The following is an 18,035-nucleotide window of genomic DNA, read 5'->3' on the forward strand; positions in this document are numbered from 1 at the left end:
GTGCCTGCAGCCATACAGCAATGACACAGAGAGATCCATCTGCTGCTGTCACACAGCTGCTACTGCAAGAAGCCTGGTATCATCATGGATACTGCTGTGGCCATATGTAAGCAGGACTATATGACATGACTAACTCTTGCTATTCTCTTTATAAGGATACCGTGTGATGTATATGTATCTATTACCCTCACACACGTTTTTAACTGAAGGGCAAATGTATAATAAGTATTTTCATACTTCTGTGTCAATTGCTGATAAGCAATAAAGTTGTTCAAATACAAAAAAACATGAAACTACAGTTCCCAGAAGGTAAGGGGAAGCAGGCGGCGTCATGGAGCATGCGCGGCCTACTGCCCCGCCCCCTGTCAAAGCGCTACCCTATCAGCGGCTAGAGGCAGCGGTCGTTGGGCGGAGCCCCGATCAGGCTTCTTCCCTTCACGGCTGTGGCGCATGCGCCCTACGCTCTGGAGGAGAACAGGAGCTCACCTCGCGCATGCGCAGTCGCGCACAGTCTCCAAGCGAAGGTGGAATGGGGGGGGGCGCACGTCAGGTGACGTAAGAGCGCTGACCCGGAGGGGGAGCTCCGCGCCTGCGCAGTAACGAATAGACAGAGCGGACTGTGCTGACGGACGGATGCCGGGAGGGCCGGAGCCGCGCGGCCGCCCGAAGCGGGCATCGGGGGCCGAGGGGGCGGCGGGGGAGGAAGAGGCAGTGACCGGGGGCTCCTCCCGCAGGAGGAAGGCGGAGTGTCCGCGGAGGAGGAGAAGCCGCCGGGAAATGCCTGGGGAGGAGGAGGAGGAGCTAGGCCTTGGAGGCAGGCACAGGTGAATGTCGTCATGAAAAGGGGTGTGGTCTAATTTGTGGTCTCTGCTAGGAGGGGAGGTGGGCGTGGCCCTAGCTGAGCGATTGCAAGTGGGAAGAAAAGTTAAAGTGGGCGTGGCATTTTGAGTGACTTGCATAATTGGGCGGAGCTGTATAGCTCATTAGGCTTGTGGGAGTGGCCATATAGCTGATCAAATACAACATGTGTGCTAGGTGTGGCCCTCATCATCCTGCTGGCCAGGAGGACTCAAGGGTGTGTTTTTGGGCAGTGACTGATGCCTGGTACCACAGGTGCTCCTCATAGGAGGAGCTTGGTAACTCCCCTGTAATAAGCATGGAGCTCTGTGTGACTGCACAGAGCAGGAGGTGGGTAGCTCTGAGGACATTAGCAAGTTGTGGCAAAGCATCTTGGGATATGCATTAATAAACTTAATTTGTTATTTGCAGCTACCTGGAGGAAGAGATGCTAGCTAATAAAGGTGGGTGTGATCATTAGTAATACCTATTTCGTGTTACTCACCAAATAAGATGGACCATGGTGATTGACACTATATTTTTCATATCTACCACTTTATGTATCAACCATTTAGATTGTAAGCTCATTTGGGCAGGGCCTAATTTACTGTTTTGTTTTTTTTTTACGCCGTTGTATGTAGTTTGTGAGTACCATGATCCCCCTCTCAATGTACAGTGCTGCGCGACATGTCAGCGCTTTATAAATATAAGATACTATGTAAAATGTGATGTGCATGTGTACATTACCAAAGAGATTAAAATTCCCATTTGTTCAATGTGGTAAAACCAAACCCATGGATACGCATGCTGAATTACTTCTGTTATTATGCCATGTATCTGAACTACCAGCGCAGCCATCTTCCTGCGTGTTTTATATGACCAGGGGTATTTCCCAGTGATCTCTTGTCAGATGCCAATGGAAGTAAATAACACAAGAACATAAGCCTCCATCTGGCAGCTGTGTACTGCACTGTTGAAATTTAACAAGAAAAAAAGATACTTGTCATTATTTAGAAAGATGTTTGCACATATCACAAGCAAACAGTATAGAGGAACTGGTAACACTAATCCAATTCAAAGTGATCTGCGGCACAATTGGCTTTTTAGGTTAGTGCCGACATGGCAAGTTTCCTCCCACACCTCTATGGAGTGTGAGGCAAAATTTGCAATGTCGGCAGAAAGCAACGTGACGGAATTTATTCCCCCCTCCCCGCATATGTTAGTTATTCCACAGCTATTCTCCATTACTTTCTCGCAGAGTCAATTTTGTTTTGTCTTTGAGCAGAGTGGTACTAGTGATCTCAATTTACATTTACCATGTTAGGTTTCTCCATTTCCATTCACACCAAGGTGCCCATGCTTTCTTCTTTTAATTTCACACTTGGGGGCATATGTACCAAAGCTTGATGTGAGATAAAATTGTGAGATATATATATATATATATATATCACCAACCAATCAGCTCCAAACTATCATTTCTTAAACACAGCCTGCAAAATGTGAGTTAGAAGCTGATTGGTTGGTGATATATATATATCTCACAATTTTATCACCAACCAATCAGTTTCTAACTTATGGTGCATACACACGATCAGATTTTTTCTTCAGATATGGACGATAACGATTTAAAAATCGTTCAGTCGTTCATATCTGATGGAAAATCGTTCATATCTGACATGCCTGAACGATGGACGATCAACGATGCGCGTTCCCGTTTGTCAGATAACGATATCTGACATCTGATGGGTTTGCAGTCAGACTTGGACGATTCCATTCATTTTAATGCAGTCAAAAATCGTTCAATCGTTCAAATCGTTCAAAACTTTGGTCAAATCGTCCAAATCGTTCAAATCGTTTAATCGTTCAGTCGTTCATCTGACAAATCTGACAAGTCTGACAAATCTGACCGTGTGTACGCTCCATAACATATTGCAGGCTGTGTTTAAGAAATGATAGTTTGGAGCTGATTGGTTGGTGATCTATATTTCACAATTTTATCTCACATCAAGCTTTGATACATATGCCCCTTGTTCTGTGTCTTTTGCAAACTAGCTATGTACTACCAAAGCTGCATACACACACAACGATTTTGTTACCAACGATTTTCTGTCAGATTAATCTTTCAGATTATCTGTCAGATTTTTAAAAATGTAATGAACGATTTTTTTGAACTACAAACGATTTTTGCATATTCCCTTAATGAAAATCGTTCAGTTGACAAGTCTGAGTAAACTACAAACGTGAACGCGCATGAACGATAATCGTTCATCCTTTGACTCAGAACGTGAACGATTTTTTTCAAACGATTATCGTTAAACGATATTGTTTAATGATAATCGTTCAAAAGATCGTTGTGTGTGTATGCAGCTGGACTGTTTAGTTTTGCAATAACTTATCTATTTAATATTCGTTGTACCAAATAGCATTTGAGCTTTAAGAACACTATTGTAATATTTTGTAGACGTGGATGAATAAAAAGGAAATAAGTGAGAAACCACATCTCACAAAGCTGACCAACTTGGGGTGGTGTCAGACAAGCTTTTTTTTAAAAAATCAGCATTTTAAGAGCTCAAACCCACTTCTGTAATTGGGGAACCACAGTTTCCATTGATTGCAGTGTATCTGTATTTAGGACTCTTCATTTGGATTTTGGACAGTGGCTTTTAAGTAACCTTGTTTTAAGGATAAAAAAAACCTCCTTCACTTGGGTAATAACTTTATGGAAACAGCATTTAAGTATTTAAAAGAAAGTTTATAGCCCTAGGGGGTATATTTACTAAAAGTTGCCACTGTATTTAAAAGGGCAATACTATTAAATGCCAAACCAGGAGAGTTTTGCATTTGATGCTATTGGCCATCCCTCTAGTCCTTGTAAGCTTTCCGACAAATGAATTATGGTCACTGCAGTTGTACTGTATTGCCACTTACTCTCTTCATCTGTCCACCCCTACCTCTCAGCTCCAAAGTGTGAGGTGGAGGAGGTAATTGTACAGGAGATAGAGGCTCCCATATTAATTCCGGATCCACACCTGGAAGTGGTGGAGACATGCACAGTTGTAAGGGAAGGCGTCCTGCGCAGCACACGTTCTGAGTCCCCGACCTTGGAGCTCATCTGCAAGGCTGAACCTGACCCAGATGATCTAGTGTATGGTAAGAAAAGAGGAGTCACGCATACGATGAGTACCTAACAAAGCTGTGCGTTCATCCCATTCCTATACTGATAGATGTTCTATGTATGTTGCTGTCCTATCAATAGAAAGCAATATGTGTATCATACAATGTGAGCTGCTAGAGTACGTGGCACTGAGAGCTGTAGTAAATGTCACCAACTGTTGGGACGTTTGTAACAAGATGAATGACTGAGATGGTGGAGGTGAATTGGTATATAATGTGGTCTTAGTTATATGGTGGTGCACATGGTTGTGTTTCTGTCTATTTGGCCACTGGTGCTGGTTTTGCCTATCCCACTGAGCAGGAGAGGAACGAAAGGCGTGAATAGGGGAAAATGCATTACATGTTTAAACCCATCATTCCCCCACATATCATTTGTATGTCTGTCATGCCCTCAGACCTCCCCACATGCATTTTAAATGCCCTCAGATTTCCTTACATGTCACTTATAATGCCCAGCTTACCTCCCTACATTCCATTTATATGGCCATCAGACCTCCAATATTCCTTCAAACCTCCTTACATGCCCCTTATAATGCCCGGCTTACCTCCACCTACATTCCACCTATATGGCCATCAGACCTTACACTACCGTTCAAAAGTTTGGGGTCACCCAGACAATTTCGTGTTTTATATGAAAACTGACTTTTATTAAATGAGTTGCAAAACGAATAGAACATATAGTCAAGACATTGGCAAGGTTAGAAACAATAATTTTTATTTTAAATAATAATTTTGTCCTTCAAACTTTGCTTTCGTCAAAGAATGCTCCTTTTGCAGCAATTACAGCATTGCAGACCTTTGGCATTTTAGCTGTTAATTTGTTGAGGTAATCTGATGAAATTTCACCCCACGCTTCCTGAAGCACCTCCCACAAGTTGGATTGGCTTGATGGGCACTTCTTGCGTACCATACGGTCAAGCTGCTCCCACAACCGCTCAATGGTCATTCCATTACAGACTGAATACCAGCTGCCTGCTTCTTCCCTAAATAGTTCTTGCATAATTTGGAGGTGTGCTTTGGGTCATTGTCCTGTTGGAGGAGGAAATTGGCTCCAATCAAGTGCTGTCCACAATGTATGGCATGGCATTGCAAAATGGAGGTAAAAAGGGATTTTGAATAAGGAAGACTATCCAGTCTTCCTTATTCAAAATTCCTTTTTACCTTGTACAAATCTCCCACTTTACCAGCACCAAAGCAGCCCCAGACCATCACATTACCTCCACCATGCTTGGCAGATGGCGTCCAGCATCTTTTCACTTGTTCTGCGTCTCACAAATGTTCTTCTGTGTGATCCAAACACCTCAAACTTCGATTCGTCTGTCCAATGTCTGTGTTCTTTTGCCCATATTAATCTTTTCCTTTTATTGACCAGTCTCAGATATGGCTTTTTCTTGGCCACTCTGCCTAGAAAGCCAGCATCCCGGAGTCACCTCTTCACTGTAGACGTTGACACTGGCTTTTTTCTGGTGCCATTTAATGAAGCTGCCAGTTAAGGACTTGTGAGGCGTCTATTTCTCAAACTAGAGACTATTTGCACAGTAGTGCACCGGGGCCTCCCACTTCTCTTTCTACTCTGGTTAGAGCCTGTTTGTGCTGTTTTCTGAAGGGAGTAGTACACACCTTTGTAGGAAATTTTCAGTTTCTTGGCAATCTCTCGCATGGAATAGCCTTCATTTCTAAGAACAAGAACAGACTGTCGAGTTTTACATGAAAGTTCTCTTTTTCTGGGCATTTGGAGAGTATAATCAAACCCACAAATGTGATGCTCCAGATACTCAACTAACTCAAAGGAAGGCCAGTTCTATAGCTCCTCTAACGAGCAAACCCATTTTCAGCTGTGCTAACATAATTGCACAAGGGTTTTCAAGGGTTTTCTAATCATCCATTATTCTTCTAACGCGCTTAGCAAACACAATATACCATTAGAACACTGGACTGATGGTTGCTGGAAATGGGCCTCTATACACCTATGTAGATAATCCTTTAAAAAACAGACGTTTGCAGCTAGTATAGTCATTTACCACATTAACAATGTATAGAGTGTATTTCTGATTAATTTAATGTTCTCTTCATTGAAAACAACAGTGCTTTTCTTTCAAAAATAAGTACATTTCTAAGTAACCCCAAACTTTTGAACGGTAGTGTATGCCCTCAAACCTCTTTACATGCCCCTTATAATGCTCAACAGACTTCACCACATGCCCTCAGACCTCCTTTTGTGCCCTTTATAATGCCCCTTATGACGCCCATGGGGCACTTTCACTTGCTATGGCTCTAATGGTGGTTACTGCAGGAGAGGAGCTTGCTTTGAATCCCAAACAACAGAGAGGAGGCATCGGGAGAGCACACTCTTTACAGTCTTTTCCTCTTCCCTCATTTGATTGGCACCTTGTGGACTGCTCTGTTAATTGGCTGCCGAGAGAGTCACTGCCTCCTGTGGTACCCAGTGAGCTGCAAGCAATCGCTGGTACATTTTGAGAAGCTCTGCAGAGAGTGCAGCCTGTGTAAATGGCTGGCCCAAATCTTTTGATCTGTGACCGGACCACCCACCCGCTCCACCCCAGGGTTCCACGGGGCATAAGTTTGGGTCCTACTGGATTAGGTATAAGTTGTTCTAGGATCTATTGGTTCTGGTTTTATGTAAGCAATGTTGAGAAGAGATGTTTGCTAGAAGTGGAGCCCCTGCAGTACAGATTGGTGACCGGGTAGTTTTTTGTGGAAATATAAAATATGCATTTAGTAACTGGTGTGATGTGATGGTGTTTATCCTTCATGTTTTGCACTTTGCAGAGATCAATGAGGGGCCCTCTTCATACACAGCTGGAATCAGGTGAGATGTATTTCAGACAGGTTGAAAAATGGTAAATATAATTTTGCCTGAGCTCGTTTCACTAGTCCTAATTGTGTGACTGGCTTTCACTGACTGCTTACTTTCCTGTCTCAGTGAGGAAGAGGAGGATGATGTTCTAATAAGTGAGGAAGAGGTGCCCTATAAAGATGACCCCAGTGATGAGACCTACCGACCTCCGCATATTGACAGGTGTTGTACATTGTCCTTTTAGTTATAGATTTGACTCTTTGCTTCTACCCCTGTGTTAAGGAGCATACACACGGTCAGATGTGTCAGATGAACGATTGAATGATTTGACCAACGATTTGAACGATTTTGCAAACGATTTGAACGTTTTGAACTTCTAACGATTTTTGACTGCATTAAAATGACTGAAATCGTCCAAAACTGACTGCAAACACGTCAGATATCGTTATCTGACCATCGGGGACGCGCATCGTTCATCGTTCAGACATGTCAGATTTTTCTTCAGATAGGAACGATTAAACGATTTTTTAAATCGTTATCGTTCAGATCTGAAGAAAAATCTGACCGTGTGTATGCTCCATTACTCTGCTACTTCCATCTCCTGACTACTGTTTATCCCAGCTTATTATTTATCTTTGTATTCTTATTTTTCCACACCTCTATCTTTTTTACAATACCCCAGTGAGGAGGAGGAGGAGGATGAAGAAGAGTTGATAAGTGAGGAAGATGTGGCATTTAAAGATGACCCCAGAGATAAGAGTTACAGGCCCCAGATGAACAGGTACCGGTGGCCTATGCTATAGTTGTGCATGCGTCTTTTAGAAATGTTTCTTTGGCTTTCTTTCCTTTAACCCTACCCATTTTTTTCCTAGGTCATCTACTGGGACCAGGCGTAGAGGCCCTCGAATCAGGGAAGAGAAGGCACCTGTAGAGGTGAAGATGGAAGTGAAGGAGGAGAATCCAGTAGCTGAACCAGAGGGACCTAGGAAGTAAGTGACCCCTCAAGAAAGTATCTATAACCCTTTTAATTCCAGATGACTTTTACACCATTCATGGCCACTTTCATTTATGCCATGTGCATAGCTCCCAAATCAAAATAGATGGGCTACGCACCTTTTCAGCATGCATACAGTGGAGACTCCTGAGTATGGCAGTGGATTAACTCCCAACCTCCCTACCAGTTGATTAGCCATATTTGTGTTGTTTCCTTTTACCCAAGGGAATGCAGGAATAAATATGATTTAACTTGTATTATAAAGGAAGCGGTGGATGTATCACTTAGAACAGAGGTGACCAAATGTTTGGACTTGGTGATCTACTTTTAAAGCTAAACACCTTTTGTGATCTACCGAGTCCAAAAAAGGGGGGGTGGCATGCAAAAAGGGGGTGTGACTTCGCAGGCAAGGGGCGTGGGGTCTGTCCTGCCGAATTCACACATACTGTAGTATCCCCAATTCAAATTACGCCACACAGCAGCACAATCTAATTCACATTACTCCACATGTATAGAGTACCTTATTCATGTTACAACACAGTAGTGCCCCTTATACAAAATGCCCACAGTAGTGCCCCTTTTACAGTGACCCCCTGTAGTAGTGCCCCTTTTACAATGATCCCTGTACTAGTGCCCCTTATGCAATGCCCCCTGTACTAGTGCCCCTTATGCAGGGCCCCTGTAGTTGTGCCCCTTATGCAGTGCCACCTGTAGTTGTTCCCCTTATGCAGTGCCCACGAAAGTAGTGCCCCCAGTACTAGTGCCCCTCCCAGTGTAGAACAGCCCTCACACCCCTGTGCAGTATTTACCTGACTTTGCGCTGGGCACCGCTTCCACTGCCGCTGACTACTGGATCCAGCAGGCGCGCAGGTTCCTCATATCGCAGTTGATGTCATGACATCACCCGCGCACTCCATCACTGGGAACGCTGGCCTCCGAAGCGTTCAGTGGCTTCTTTAGCCTCTGATCGCTTCAGAGGCCAGCGTTCAAAGTTGCTGCAGGTAAGTTGGTTGCGATCTACCGGTGGGAATTCCACAAGCCACCCTTAGATCGCGATCGATGTTTTGGCCAGGCCAGACTTAAAACATGTCTGTGAATAGGAATTTGTTGAAAGGCTTTTATGTTTTTTTTATGTGCATTTTATGTTTAATGCAGGTTTTTCACTATTACCCTCCTAATATTTGTAAAACCTATAGTTTACTCATTCAAGACACTTGGGTGGGGGGGGGATAAGGGGTCTATTTACTAAGCAGTGTTAGGAGACAGAGTGACAGGTACCAGCCAATCAGCTCCCAACTGCCATCTCACAGGCTGTGTTTGAAAAATGACAGTCGGGAGCTGATTGGCTGGCACCTTATCACTTTTCACTCTGTCTCCTAACACTGCTTAGTACATAGACCCCTAAATCTATAAACCCATTTCATGAGATATCTTCTTGTGCTGTCCTCTGCTTTATAGAGATGTTCTGATCTTGGCAGTGTTCCTCTGGTGCCAAATTTTCGTTACACGGCACGTGTAATGGCTTAGGAATGCTTTTACACCCCTCTACTGATTGGTACCTTTAAACAATTGAAATTCATCAGATATTCTGAATGTTTGTTGTAGACCATGGATAATCCCAGTAGGACGCAACCAAGAAACCTGCAGGGAAATACTATAGGAACAACTGATCTTTACTTGGTGATCCCTGTCATTGCTGGCAGGAGGATGCTAATTACCTTTAAACATAATTTTGGATGTGACTAGGTAGCTGAACAGAGATACAGCCCTGTCATGGAAAGGCATTAATATTTATACTACTAGATTGTGTTTAGTAATTTACTTATTTTCCCTTTTTAAAAAAAAAATAAAAAAAAATTGTGTATTTTGTTTTTTACTTTAATTTTGGTTGGTTTCAAGATCACCTTAAAGGTGGTAAAAGGTCTGACATTATTTATCTTTTTTAAGCTTACATCTTAAAACCTGCACTGTCAGTAAGGATGAGCTTTGTTAACCAGAGCCGGAAGAGGGCTCTATGGCGCCCTGTATCAGCCCCTCCCCCTAAACCTGTGACGCCATGTTGTCACACTTAGGGGGCGTGGCTATCACCTCTAGGAACTAGAGCACTGCCCCAAGCATCATAAGGCTCTGGGAGGCAACCCTGCAAACCACATGTAGGTTCCTCGGGGCAGCAGCTCCTAGTTACGGCCCCTGCTGTAACTGACTGCTGACGTTTGACCTTAAAAAAAAAAAAAAAAAAACTACATGCAAATATTTTTTCCTTAACTCCTAATCCCATTACTTTTGTCTCCTCTTCAGGAGAGGCCGACGACGCAAGGATGATAAAAGTCCAAGGCTTCCAAAGAGGCGGTGAGTAGGTATTTCCTTCTCAAAGCAGGCTTGGAATTTGCGCACTATTATGGTGTGTGTGTGTGTGTGTGTGTGTTTTTGTTTGTTTTGATGTGTTGGATAGAAGTAAAAATGAGGCTTATTTCCATTTATGTGTTATACTGAGGTAAAAGATATTACTCTGTAGTCCTGGGAGCATTTTACCAATTCTCACAACAATGTGGGCACTGGCTGGCCCTGTTCTATCAGTGTCTACGAATGGTATCATTTATGGCACACAACATAAACACACATGTATCAGTGTCACAGTACTACTAAGCAAGGGTTTGTCATTCGCTAACATTGTTTTGCTTTTGGCTGACTTAAGCCGGTAAGGGAATCTTTCCCCTTCCTCAGTGACATTGCGCCATGGGCTACTGCATGGGTCTTCAAACCTGGCCCTCCAGCTGCTGTGGGACTACACATCCCAGCATGCCTTGCCACCGTTTTGATATAACAGCATGCTAAAACTGTGGCAGGGCATCCTGGGATCTGTAGTTCCATAGCAGCTGGAGGGCCAAGGTTGAAGACCCCTGGGCTACTCCCTGGTCTCACTAAGTGGTCTCTGATTGGGGTGGGAGCTACTTGAGAAAAATGAGACGTCTTGAAGAGCAACATTTTATTTTTGAAAGCTAAGGTTATTTGTGCAGGCAGATCACAGTGGACGGTCTGGTCCCACAACCCCTTAAAATTGCCCGTTCTCTACTGTGATGCTCGTGGAGAGTGGTCTGTGGGGAGCAGGGTGCTGCTGGATTATTTGTGCGGGGAGCAGGATGTATTATGCAGGTGGGACAGTGGAGGCCTGATCCCACACCCCCTTTTCAAAGTGCCCAATCTGTACCTATTGAGAGCAGATGTATTCTGGCTGGTGGGACAGTGGACACTGTCAGTGCGGCTATTAAAAGCAACTGTCTACACTGACCTTAACTTGTAGCTGCTATAGACGCGGCAAGCCTGCTGGCAGTGACTATCCTGCACTCCTGCTGGCCGCGTATGATGTCCTATGCGCGCCTTGCCGCAAGGCGAGCTCCTGTCGCGCTGCCCCACTCGCCGCGAGGCGCACTGCAGCTGCGCTGCCAAGACGAGCTACCCGGAGTGCAACTGCGAGGGACAGGTTTGGCGACCGCTGGTCTAAGCCATGGTATCGGTTGACTTTCAGTGTTAGTGGCTGGAAGGAGATGGTCTTTATTCAGCAGATCTTCAACCGCTGCGGGGATATATGCGAGTCCTATTTTTTAAAGTGGCGATCATTTTAAAGGCCAAAGCAGCTTGGTTTAGCCTTTTAAAATGGTTGCCGCTTTAAAAATACGTGGAGACTCTCCTAAATCCCCGCAGTGGCTGAAGATCGCAAGCTATTACATTTAGCCCATAGTCTGGCTTTCTTTTGATGCGATAAAAAACCCTAATATTGTTAGTTAGAAAGCGTTAAAACGTGGTTGATCAAGGTTTCTAATTTATAGCCCATGTTTCACAGTATTAGTATAATAAGCAAGATTATTTTTTTTTCCATTAAAACATTAATGCAACCCTGGTTTTTCAGAATTCCTTTAATTTGCAGAAAATAGCATTAGTTAACTTATTTCTCCTCATGCAGCAAATATGGGATGCAGTCAGGAAGCCGACGGTCAAAATGCCGACCACCGTCTTCCCGACTGTCAAATCCCGGCAAGGGTCTAATGACAGGTGTCGAATTCCCGGTGCCTGTCATTATACCTATGCCGGGAGCCCGACGCCCGGCATACCGAACGAAGGTTAGGCGCTACCGGGGGAGACTTAGGGTTAGGCACCCTTCTGGGAGGGTTAGGCTAGGGGAAGGGGGGGGGGTTAGGGTTAGGCACCCCCTTGGGAGACTTAGATTTAGGCTGCGGGGATGGGGGGGTTAGGTTTAGGCACGTACGGGGGGGAGGTTAGGGTTAGGCACCCCCCTGGGAGACTTAGTTTTAGGCTGTGGGGATGGGGGGGGTTTGGCACTAGGGGGGAGGTTGGGGTTAGGCACCCCTAAAGGAGGGCTATGGTTAGTTATGCTTGCCTAAATCCAGTCAGGATTTTCACTGCTGGTGGTCTGCCGGCGTCGGGATTTGACCGGCGGTCAATCATTCTGATTCCAGCAAATACAATCAGCCCAAATGGCATTAAAAGTGATTTTTGAACTAAAAGCAAATGTTTGTTTGTTTTTTTTTTCTCAAAGCCAAAGTACCAAAAACCAGAGACCACTCTTGTTTGTAAATAGAAATATCCAGTGGCCTCTGTTTCACTGAACACTTTTATAACGCAAGACAGTGGGCATTTGTGACTAACATTCTATAGTTATGATGTGATTAGATGCTTGTGATGTCTCCTGTAGCAGGTTCCGTGACTTCCAGGTACCTGGCCCTTGGCACATCTCACTCTGTCTGGTGTTTGTTGTAAAGTGAGTTATGGCATCCATATGAGCGAGGGATATGTGTGGTGATTCCCAGCCTCTGCCTGATTACAGTTCAGTTACTGTCTGTAATGTGATGTAATAAGGATCAGGTTATGCTGCCATATAAACGATTAGCATTTAGGCTGAGTAATCTGAGTATGTGCATTCTGCGTGTCTGCTCATACCCAGTTAAATTCAATTAAAGTGTTTGTTCCCAATAGCAAAGTGCTGCTAAGTATGCTGGCGTCTCTAACTAAAGGTATAATAATATTGTAGTCGTTCCAAGAAGTCTGGATTTCCCAATTGTATGTTCCTATTTACTAATGACTGACTTGTGACCCTGATCAGGAAGAAGCCCCCACTTCAGTACGTGCGCTGTGAGATGGAGGGATGCGGCACCGTACTGGCACACCCCAGATACCTGCAGGTGAGTGCAGCCCGCAGTGAGAACAGCGTTTCCCAAATTGACTTTTATGTTAAGTGTTTCGTACAGTCACTGTATGACTACTACTGCTTATTTTGGGACCCCCAAATCCGATGTTTGGGGGTCTGTGCATGCGTAGGAACGGGTCTTGCATGGTCACTCGGAGTTCCCTCTTAGCTGCAGCATGTTTTGGGGAGCGGAGACTGGGACTCCATTTTGTAAGCATGCAGACCTCCTGGACCTTGGTGACCATTTCCGACGGCCAATCCGCTTCAGCTTACGCAGACAGGACGAGGGATGCGACCATCGAGACTATCAATCCGATTCTGCGTCTTGGGACGCAGCACTCGGATATCGCAGATGCATGGAGAAGGCGTCTATTTCTCACAGTCCCCTCCTGCTGCATCGTACAGTATTGCACATCTCCTTCCCTGTGGCTGTATGCAATACCGTCCATCTCTCAATCAGGCCCCCAGTGCAGTAAATGATACGCAGCTGTCTGTTCCTATAAATCCTGCTTATCTAGATGCATTTGGACTCCTGATTTAGAGAAGCAGATACAGAGGTTCCTGATGTTAAATGCTGCTAAGATGGAGCCCAGTATGGGCAGTGTATTCTTATGAGGCTTTGCAATAGTAGTAACTGGGCATTTTGCTCCCCCTCCCCTTCCTTTAGCATCATATTAAATATCAGCACCTTTTAAAGAAGAAATACGTATGTCCGCACCCCTCCTGCGGGAGACTTTTCCGCCTGCAGAAGCAGCTGATGCGTCACGCAAAGCACCACACAGGTAAATAGAAGGCTCCTCTTTAAAAGAATATCCTCCATAATTACCTGTCTATTCCTGCCTGTGACAATTCTTCCATTATTAGACCAGCGGGATTATATCTGTGAATACTGTGCTCGAGCATTTAAGAGCTCCCACAACCTGGCTGTACATCGCATGATCCACACCGGAGAGAAACCCTTACAGTGAGTGTCTGCCACCTCCCTCCTCTCTGCCCATCATCCAATTCCCTTTCCTGAGTCCGTTCACTTTTTTCTTTTTGTCTTTCCTGTTTCCCACCCGTAGATGTGAGTTCTGTGGATTCACCTGCAGACAGAAAGCCTCCCTGAACTGGCACATGAAGAAACACGACGCCGACTCTTTCTACCAGTTCTCCTGTGGCATCTGCGGCAAGAAGTTTGAGAAGAAGGACAGTGTTGTGGCCCACAAGGCCAAAAGCCACCCCGAGATTCTTATAGCTGAAGCCTTGGCGGCCAACTCTGGCTCTCTCATCACCACCAACTCTGAACTGCTGGTGACTGAGACCCCTGCTCCCCCGGCCACCATTGTACAGGATGAGCCTGCACCTCCTCCCCAAACCTTCTACTCCAGCGCCGGCTCCAAGATTTTAGTTGCTTGCCCAGCCGAGCCGGCAGAAGGACTGGGTGCTACAACAGAGGTTCTTATTGAGGATTCGGACTCTGCAGGACCGTAGAGCGGGAGGGTAAACTCTCCCTGCACAGCACCTAGACTGTTTCCCTGTCCCCCAGCTGGCTGGCTGCCTCGTCCCTTCAGTGCTTTCTCTCTGTCCTTGTAATAACTGCATACACTAATGCTGGTGGGCTCAAAGATTTGCCCCTGGTGTTTTCAATCAATTACCATTAATCTTATGTTTTCTGTTTGATGTTTCAATGGTTCTCTGATTCTGCTTTCCTTCATTTCTTTGCTTTTTTATTTTTCTGTCCTCTCAATTTTTTATTTTATTTCCCTTCCACCTCCACCTTCCCCTCCCCTCTCTCAGGTGCTGTGCTCTGCACTCTCACTGTACATAATATGTTTAAAGAATAAAACAGAATTGTTCTGTCGGACATGGAGCCCTCTCCCCCAAGCAAAGCTGCTAGTGTTACTTAGAGCGCTGCTTGCGGTCTCTTTGTACTCTGTGACCTGCGCCCCCTCCCTGTTTTTTTTTTTCCTTGCCTCCACTTCTTAATTCTTCTCCCTCCATATGAGTGAAAATGTTGCTGCACTTTAGAGTGATTCAAAGAGGGTAGCTCTTCTAAAAAAAAACGTTCTTTTTGGCCTATTCCATTCGCTAGTTATCCCCATCTGCTTGCTTGGCTGTCACCCATCATAGACATTTCCATTGAACTAGCCCACCCCATACTCCGCTGCAATGCACAGCTGCCATTTGCAGTATTCATGCCTCTTATTCTAAACCAATCAACGTGTCCTAATTAAAGGCCCCCGCAGCACCATCTCTGTTAGCCATTTGCACCGCTCTTTGCAGATGTCCTCTACATCATGTCTTTGCGAGGTTAGTCACCAGAGATTTTTTTTTCAGCACTTTAAAAACAACTCTTATTCACCCCTTCTCCCCATTACGTCTTGCACTCTTACGGTTCAATTTTTAATTATGGCTAAAAAAAAAAAAAATTATTTGCCTATTTAGATATTTTACTTGCTGGAAGTTAGCGGTATGTGTCTCTGATTCTTCCGTTGTGTGATGTATGTACCCTGGATGCACGAGACCTATGTTAATTGCGCATTCAGACTTGGCGAGCGTTAGGAGTTCTAATGTAGACATGCACAAATCAAGGCAAGGATGAGGTTTAAAGATGGAATCCAAGAAATGACTAACGAATCTACCGATGTGGATAATTGCCAGACGTAGAGAGCTTACCTAAAAATTTACGTTTAATTTAAAAAAAAAAAAAAAAATCCTTTGAAATTTTGGGTTGTTTCCTTTTTCGAAAGGTCCACCATTTTGCTGACTACTTGAAAGCATAAGATGGCTTCTGGAGCTATCTAATTTGGCTCTTGAATGCCATATTTTGTATTCTGTATGTATCAGTACAATAAAGATAAACTGTACAATAGTTCGGTCAAATATTTACGCATTTGTGGCAAGATAATCAGACACTGAGAGAAGTCCAGATATTTCACATTTATATTCACCTGCTCTGTAGCCTAGTTCAAGCAGTTGTTCTATACTAGTCATTGTAGGCGCTAAATGGTTCCTTGAAGTGGCCTACAGATGCAAATGAGGTACAATGTACATAAAATATACTTCTACGCTATCATACCCTTATCACAAGTATCTGATATCTCTTACGTTCTTGACTTTTTTCTTTGGCATATGTGTTTGTGAATATTACTAGTTGCACTGTTAAACAAGGCAACCAGTATTTAAGATATAACACTCCTTTTAAGGGAGTTATCCAACCTAACATTTTATTTTTTAACATGTCCTGTGGGTGGGCAACTATTAAAACAACAAACGTAAAAACATTAACATCCTTTGTGGCCATTTTCATCTGCCACGTTCCGTGATCGGTCTACATTGATGGATGCATGGAGGCGCTACTGTGCTGTAGGGCACTACTGTGCTGGAGGGCGGACGCATGTAGAAACCAGCTACGCGCATGCAGAAAGCCAACTGCACTTGAGAACAACCAATGTTATGTTTGCTCTGACTGCCATTAAAGAGCAAATTAATATCCAGATACTAATATAAAATATTTGCACTTTTTTTTATTTTTGTAGTGAGACTGCCACAATTCAAGTGTTTGTAGCATTCCCAGGAAAGCAAAACTGGCAAGTCAAATTAAATGGTAGCCAAAAAGCTGATTAAGATGGCCGCAAAGGATTTAGGATCATTATTATTTTATTTTTTTTCAACCTTAAATACCTGCCCCATACAAGACATTTCAAAATAGAATGTTTAGTTATGGTATGATATGCTATTTGTGTATATTTACGCAGTTGATTTTTTTTTTTATGTATATGAAATGATTGCAGTTCATTGCTTGTAGCATCCTGCCAAATAAAAAAGAAAATATAGGATGGATGAAGCAGTTGGAGAATTAATCGCCTGTGCAAGCCCCTTTAAAAAAATAACATATATAGTGTAATCCAACATTCTGTGCAGCCACTTTGAAAGATCCAGTATGGAGGTAAGACTGTAGACTGAACCACGGCATTGCTCATGGATCTGTGCTCTGAGACAAAAGCTGGGTACACACATGCTGATAAATTCTGCTGTTCCGATAAACGCTGTGACCCGGCAGAGCGATTATCGGATCGGTGTGCACCCATACACTTTAAAGCTCAATGTGTGGTGTCTTCAGATGTCTTCCTCGAGGTCGGGAAGATGGCATCAGCTCCTGATATGACCATTGCAGGAGCGTTTGAAGCCGTTTTTTTGGCTAACGTGCATACACACTATCCAATTATCGGGCCAATCATACAACTATCAGCTGATCAGCCTGATAACCTTAGAGTGTGTACCTGGCTTTATTGACAAGTCCACTTTCTGAGTCCGCATAATAAGGTAGTAAGGACCTGATTCAGATTTGTATGCTTTGTCATGTCAACGCAGTTGAGCAATTATCGTGCTTCTGCGTAACGGCCGCAGTGTACACGCACGTTGATTGATTCTGTGAACACACTAGCCCAGAGGATTTATTAGCAAGTTAGTGATAGGCAGGGGCCACATTGCGTCAGGTAACGTGGAGGGGGGAGAAAACGCAACCGTTTTCAGAATGTGAGCACCAGTCGCCAACTGCGATCCTGTACGCAGGAAACATGGCTCCGGCTTGGTTGTGGCGGCCATTCTCTGAGTGACCATAAGGAGTCAATGTTTTCATGATCTGCGTCCAATGCTGCGTATGTACGCAGTTGCGGACAGCTGTGATGGCCCAGGTGGGCGTCTCAGTACAGGTCCCGGCCGCTGTTGCATTAGCGTATCTTCGTACATCCACAGCTGCGACAGCATTAGCGTACAGCTCTAAATCAGGTCCTAAGTTTGCAAACCAAGCGCTGCGATTGGGAATGCGATCGCAGCCAGTACGCAGACCCACCACTCAGTGATTGACAGGAAGTGCCGTTTGTGGGTGGTTGTACGAACGCAGGCGTGTCTGTGCATTCGAACGCCATTGCGGGGACGTGCATAAATTATTTACAGCGAACCCACACGCAGCCTGAGTACTCTGTGTGCAGGACGTTTAGCAACTTCTGCGGCAGGGTCATGTC

At 44.4% G+C, this 18,035-nt stretch overlaps 1 protein-coding gene across 2 annotated transcripts; it reads left to right on the forward strand.

The window, feature by feature from the left end:
- Positions 1 to 529: 529 nt before the first annotated feature.
- ZFP91 (ZFP91 zinc finger protein, atypical E3 ubiquitin ligase) lies at positions 530 to 15,880 on the forward strand. 2 transcript variants are annotated; one of them, XM_088449840.1, is made up of 12 exons: positions 530 to 824; positions 1,270 to 1,301; positions 3,796 to 3,987; positions 6,802 to 6,841; positions 6,956 to 7,051; positions 7,512 to 7,610; positions 7,702 to 7,818; positions 10,122 to 10,172; positions 12,943 to 13,021; positions 13,694 to 13,808; positions 13,891 to 13,990; positions 14,091 to 15,880. In XM_088449840.1, the coding sequence occupies exons 1-12, from the start codon at positions 634 to 636 to the stop codon at positions 14,497 to 14,499; spliced, it is 1,521 nt and encodes a 506-aa protein (XP_088305966.1). In that variant the 5' UTR covers positions 530 to 633; the 3' UTR covers positions 14,500 to 15,880. The 2 variants fall into 2 exon arrangements, with proteins under 2 accessions (XP_088305966.1, XP_088305967.1); XM_088449841.1 differs by lacking the exon at positions 530 to 824 and adding an exon at positions 990 to 1,188.
- The last annotated feature ends 2,155 nt before the right edge of the window (positions 15,881 to 18,035 follow it).

The sequence above is a fragment of the Taudactylus pleione genome, unplaced genomic scaffold, assembly GCF_031769625.1.
Source record: "Taudactylus pleione unplaced genomic scaffold, aTauple2 ptg000497l, whole genome shotgun sequence".
In the NCBI taxonomy this organism is placed as follows: domain Eukaryota; kingdom Metazoa; phylum Chordata; class Amphibia; order Anura; family Myobatrachidae; genus Taudactylus; species Taudactylus pleione.

What these genes read in the sequence shown, in the direction of transcription:
- ZFP91 (XM_088449840.1), top strand. Translation starts at nt 634, where the DNA reads ATGCCGGGAGGGCCGGAGCCGCGCGGCCGCCCGAAGCGGGCATCGGGG. An exon ending in AGAGATGCTAGCTAATAAAG is followed by an intron (nt 1,302 to 3,795) that starts GTGGGTGTGATC and finishes CCTACCTCTCAG; the next exon opens with CTCCAAAGTGTGAGGTGGAG. An exon ending in ACCGGAGAGAAACCCTTACA is followed by an intron (nt 13,991 to 14,090) that starts GTGAGTGTCTGC and finishes TCCCACCCGTAG; the next exon opens with ATGTGAGTTCTGTGGATTCA.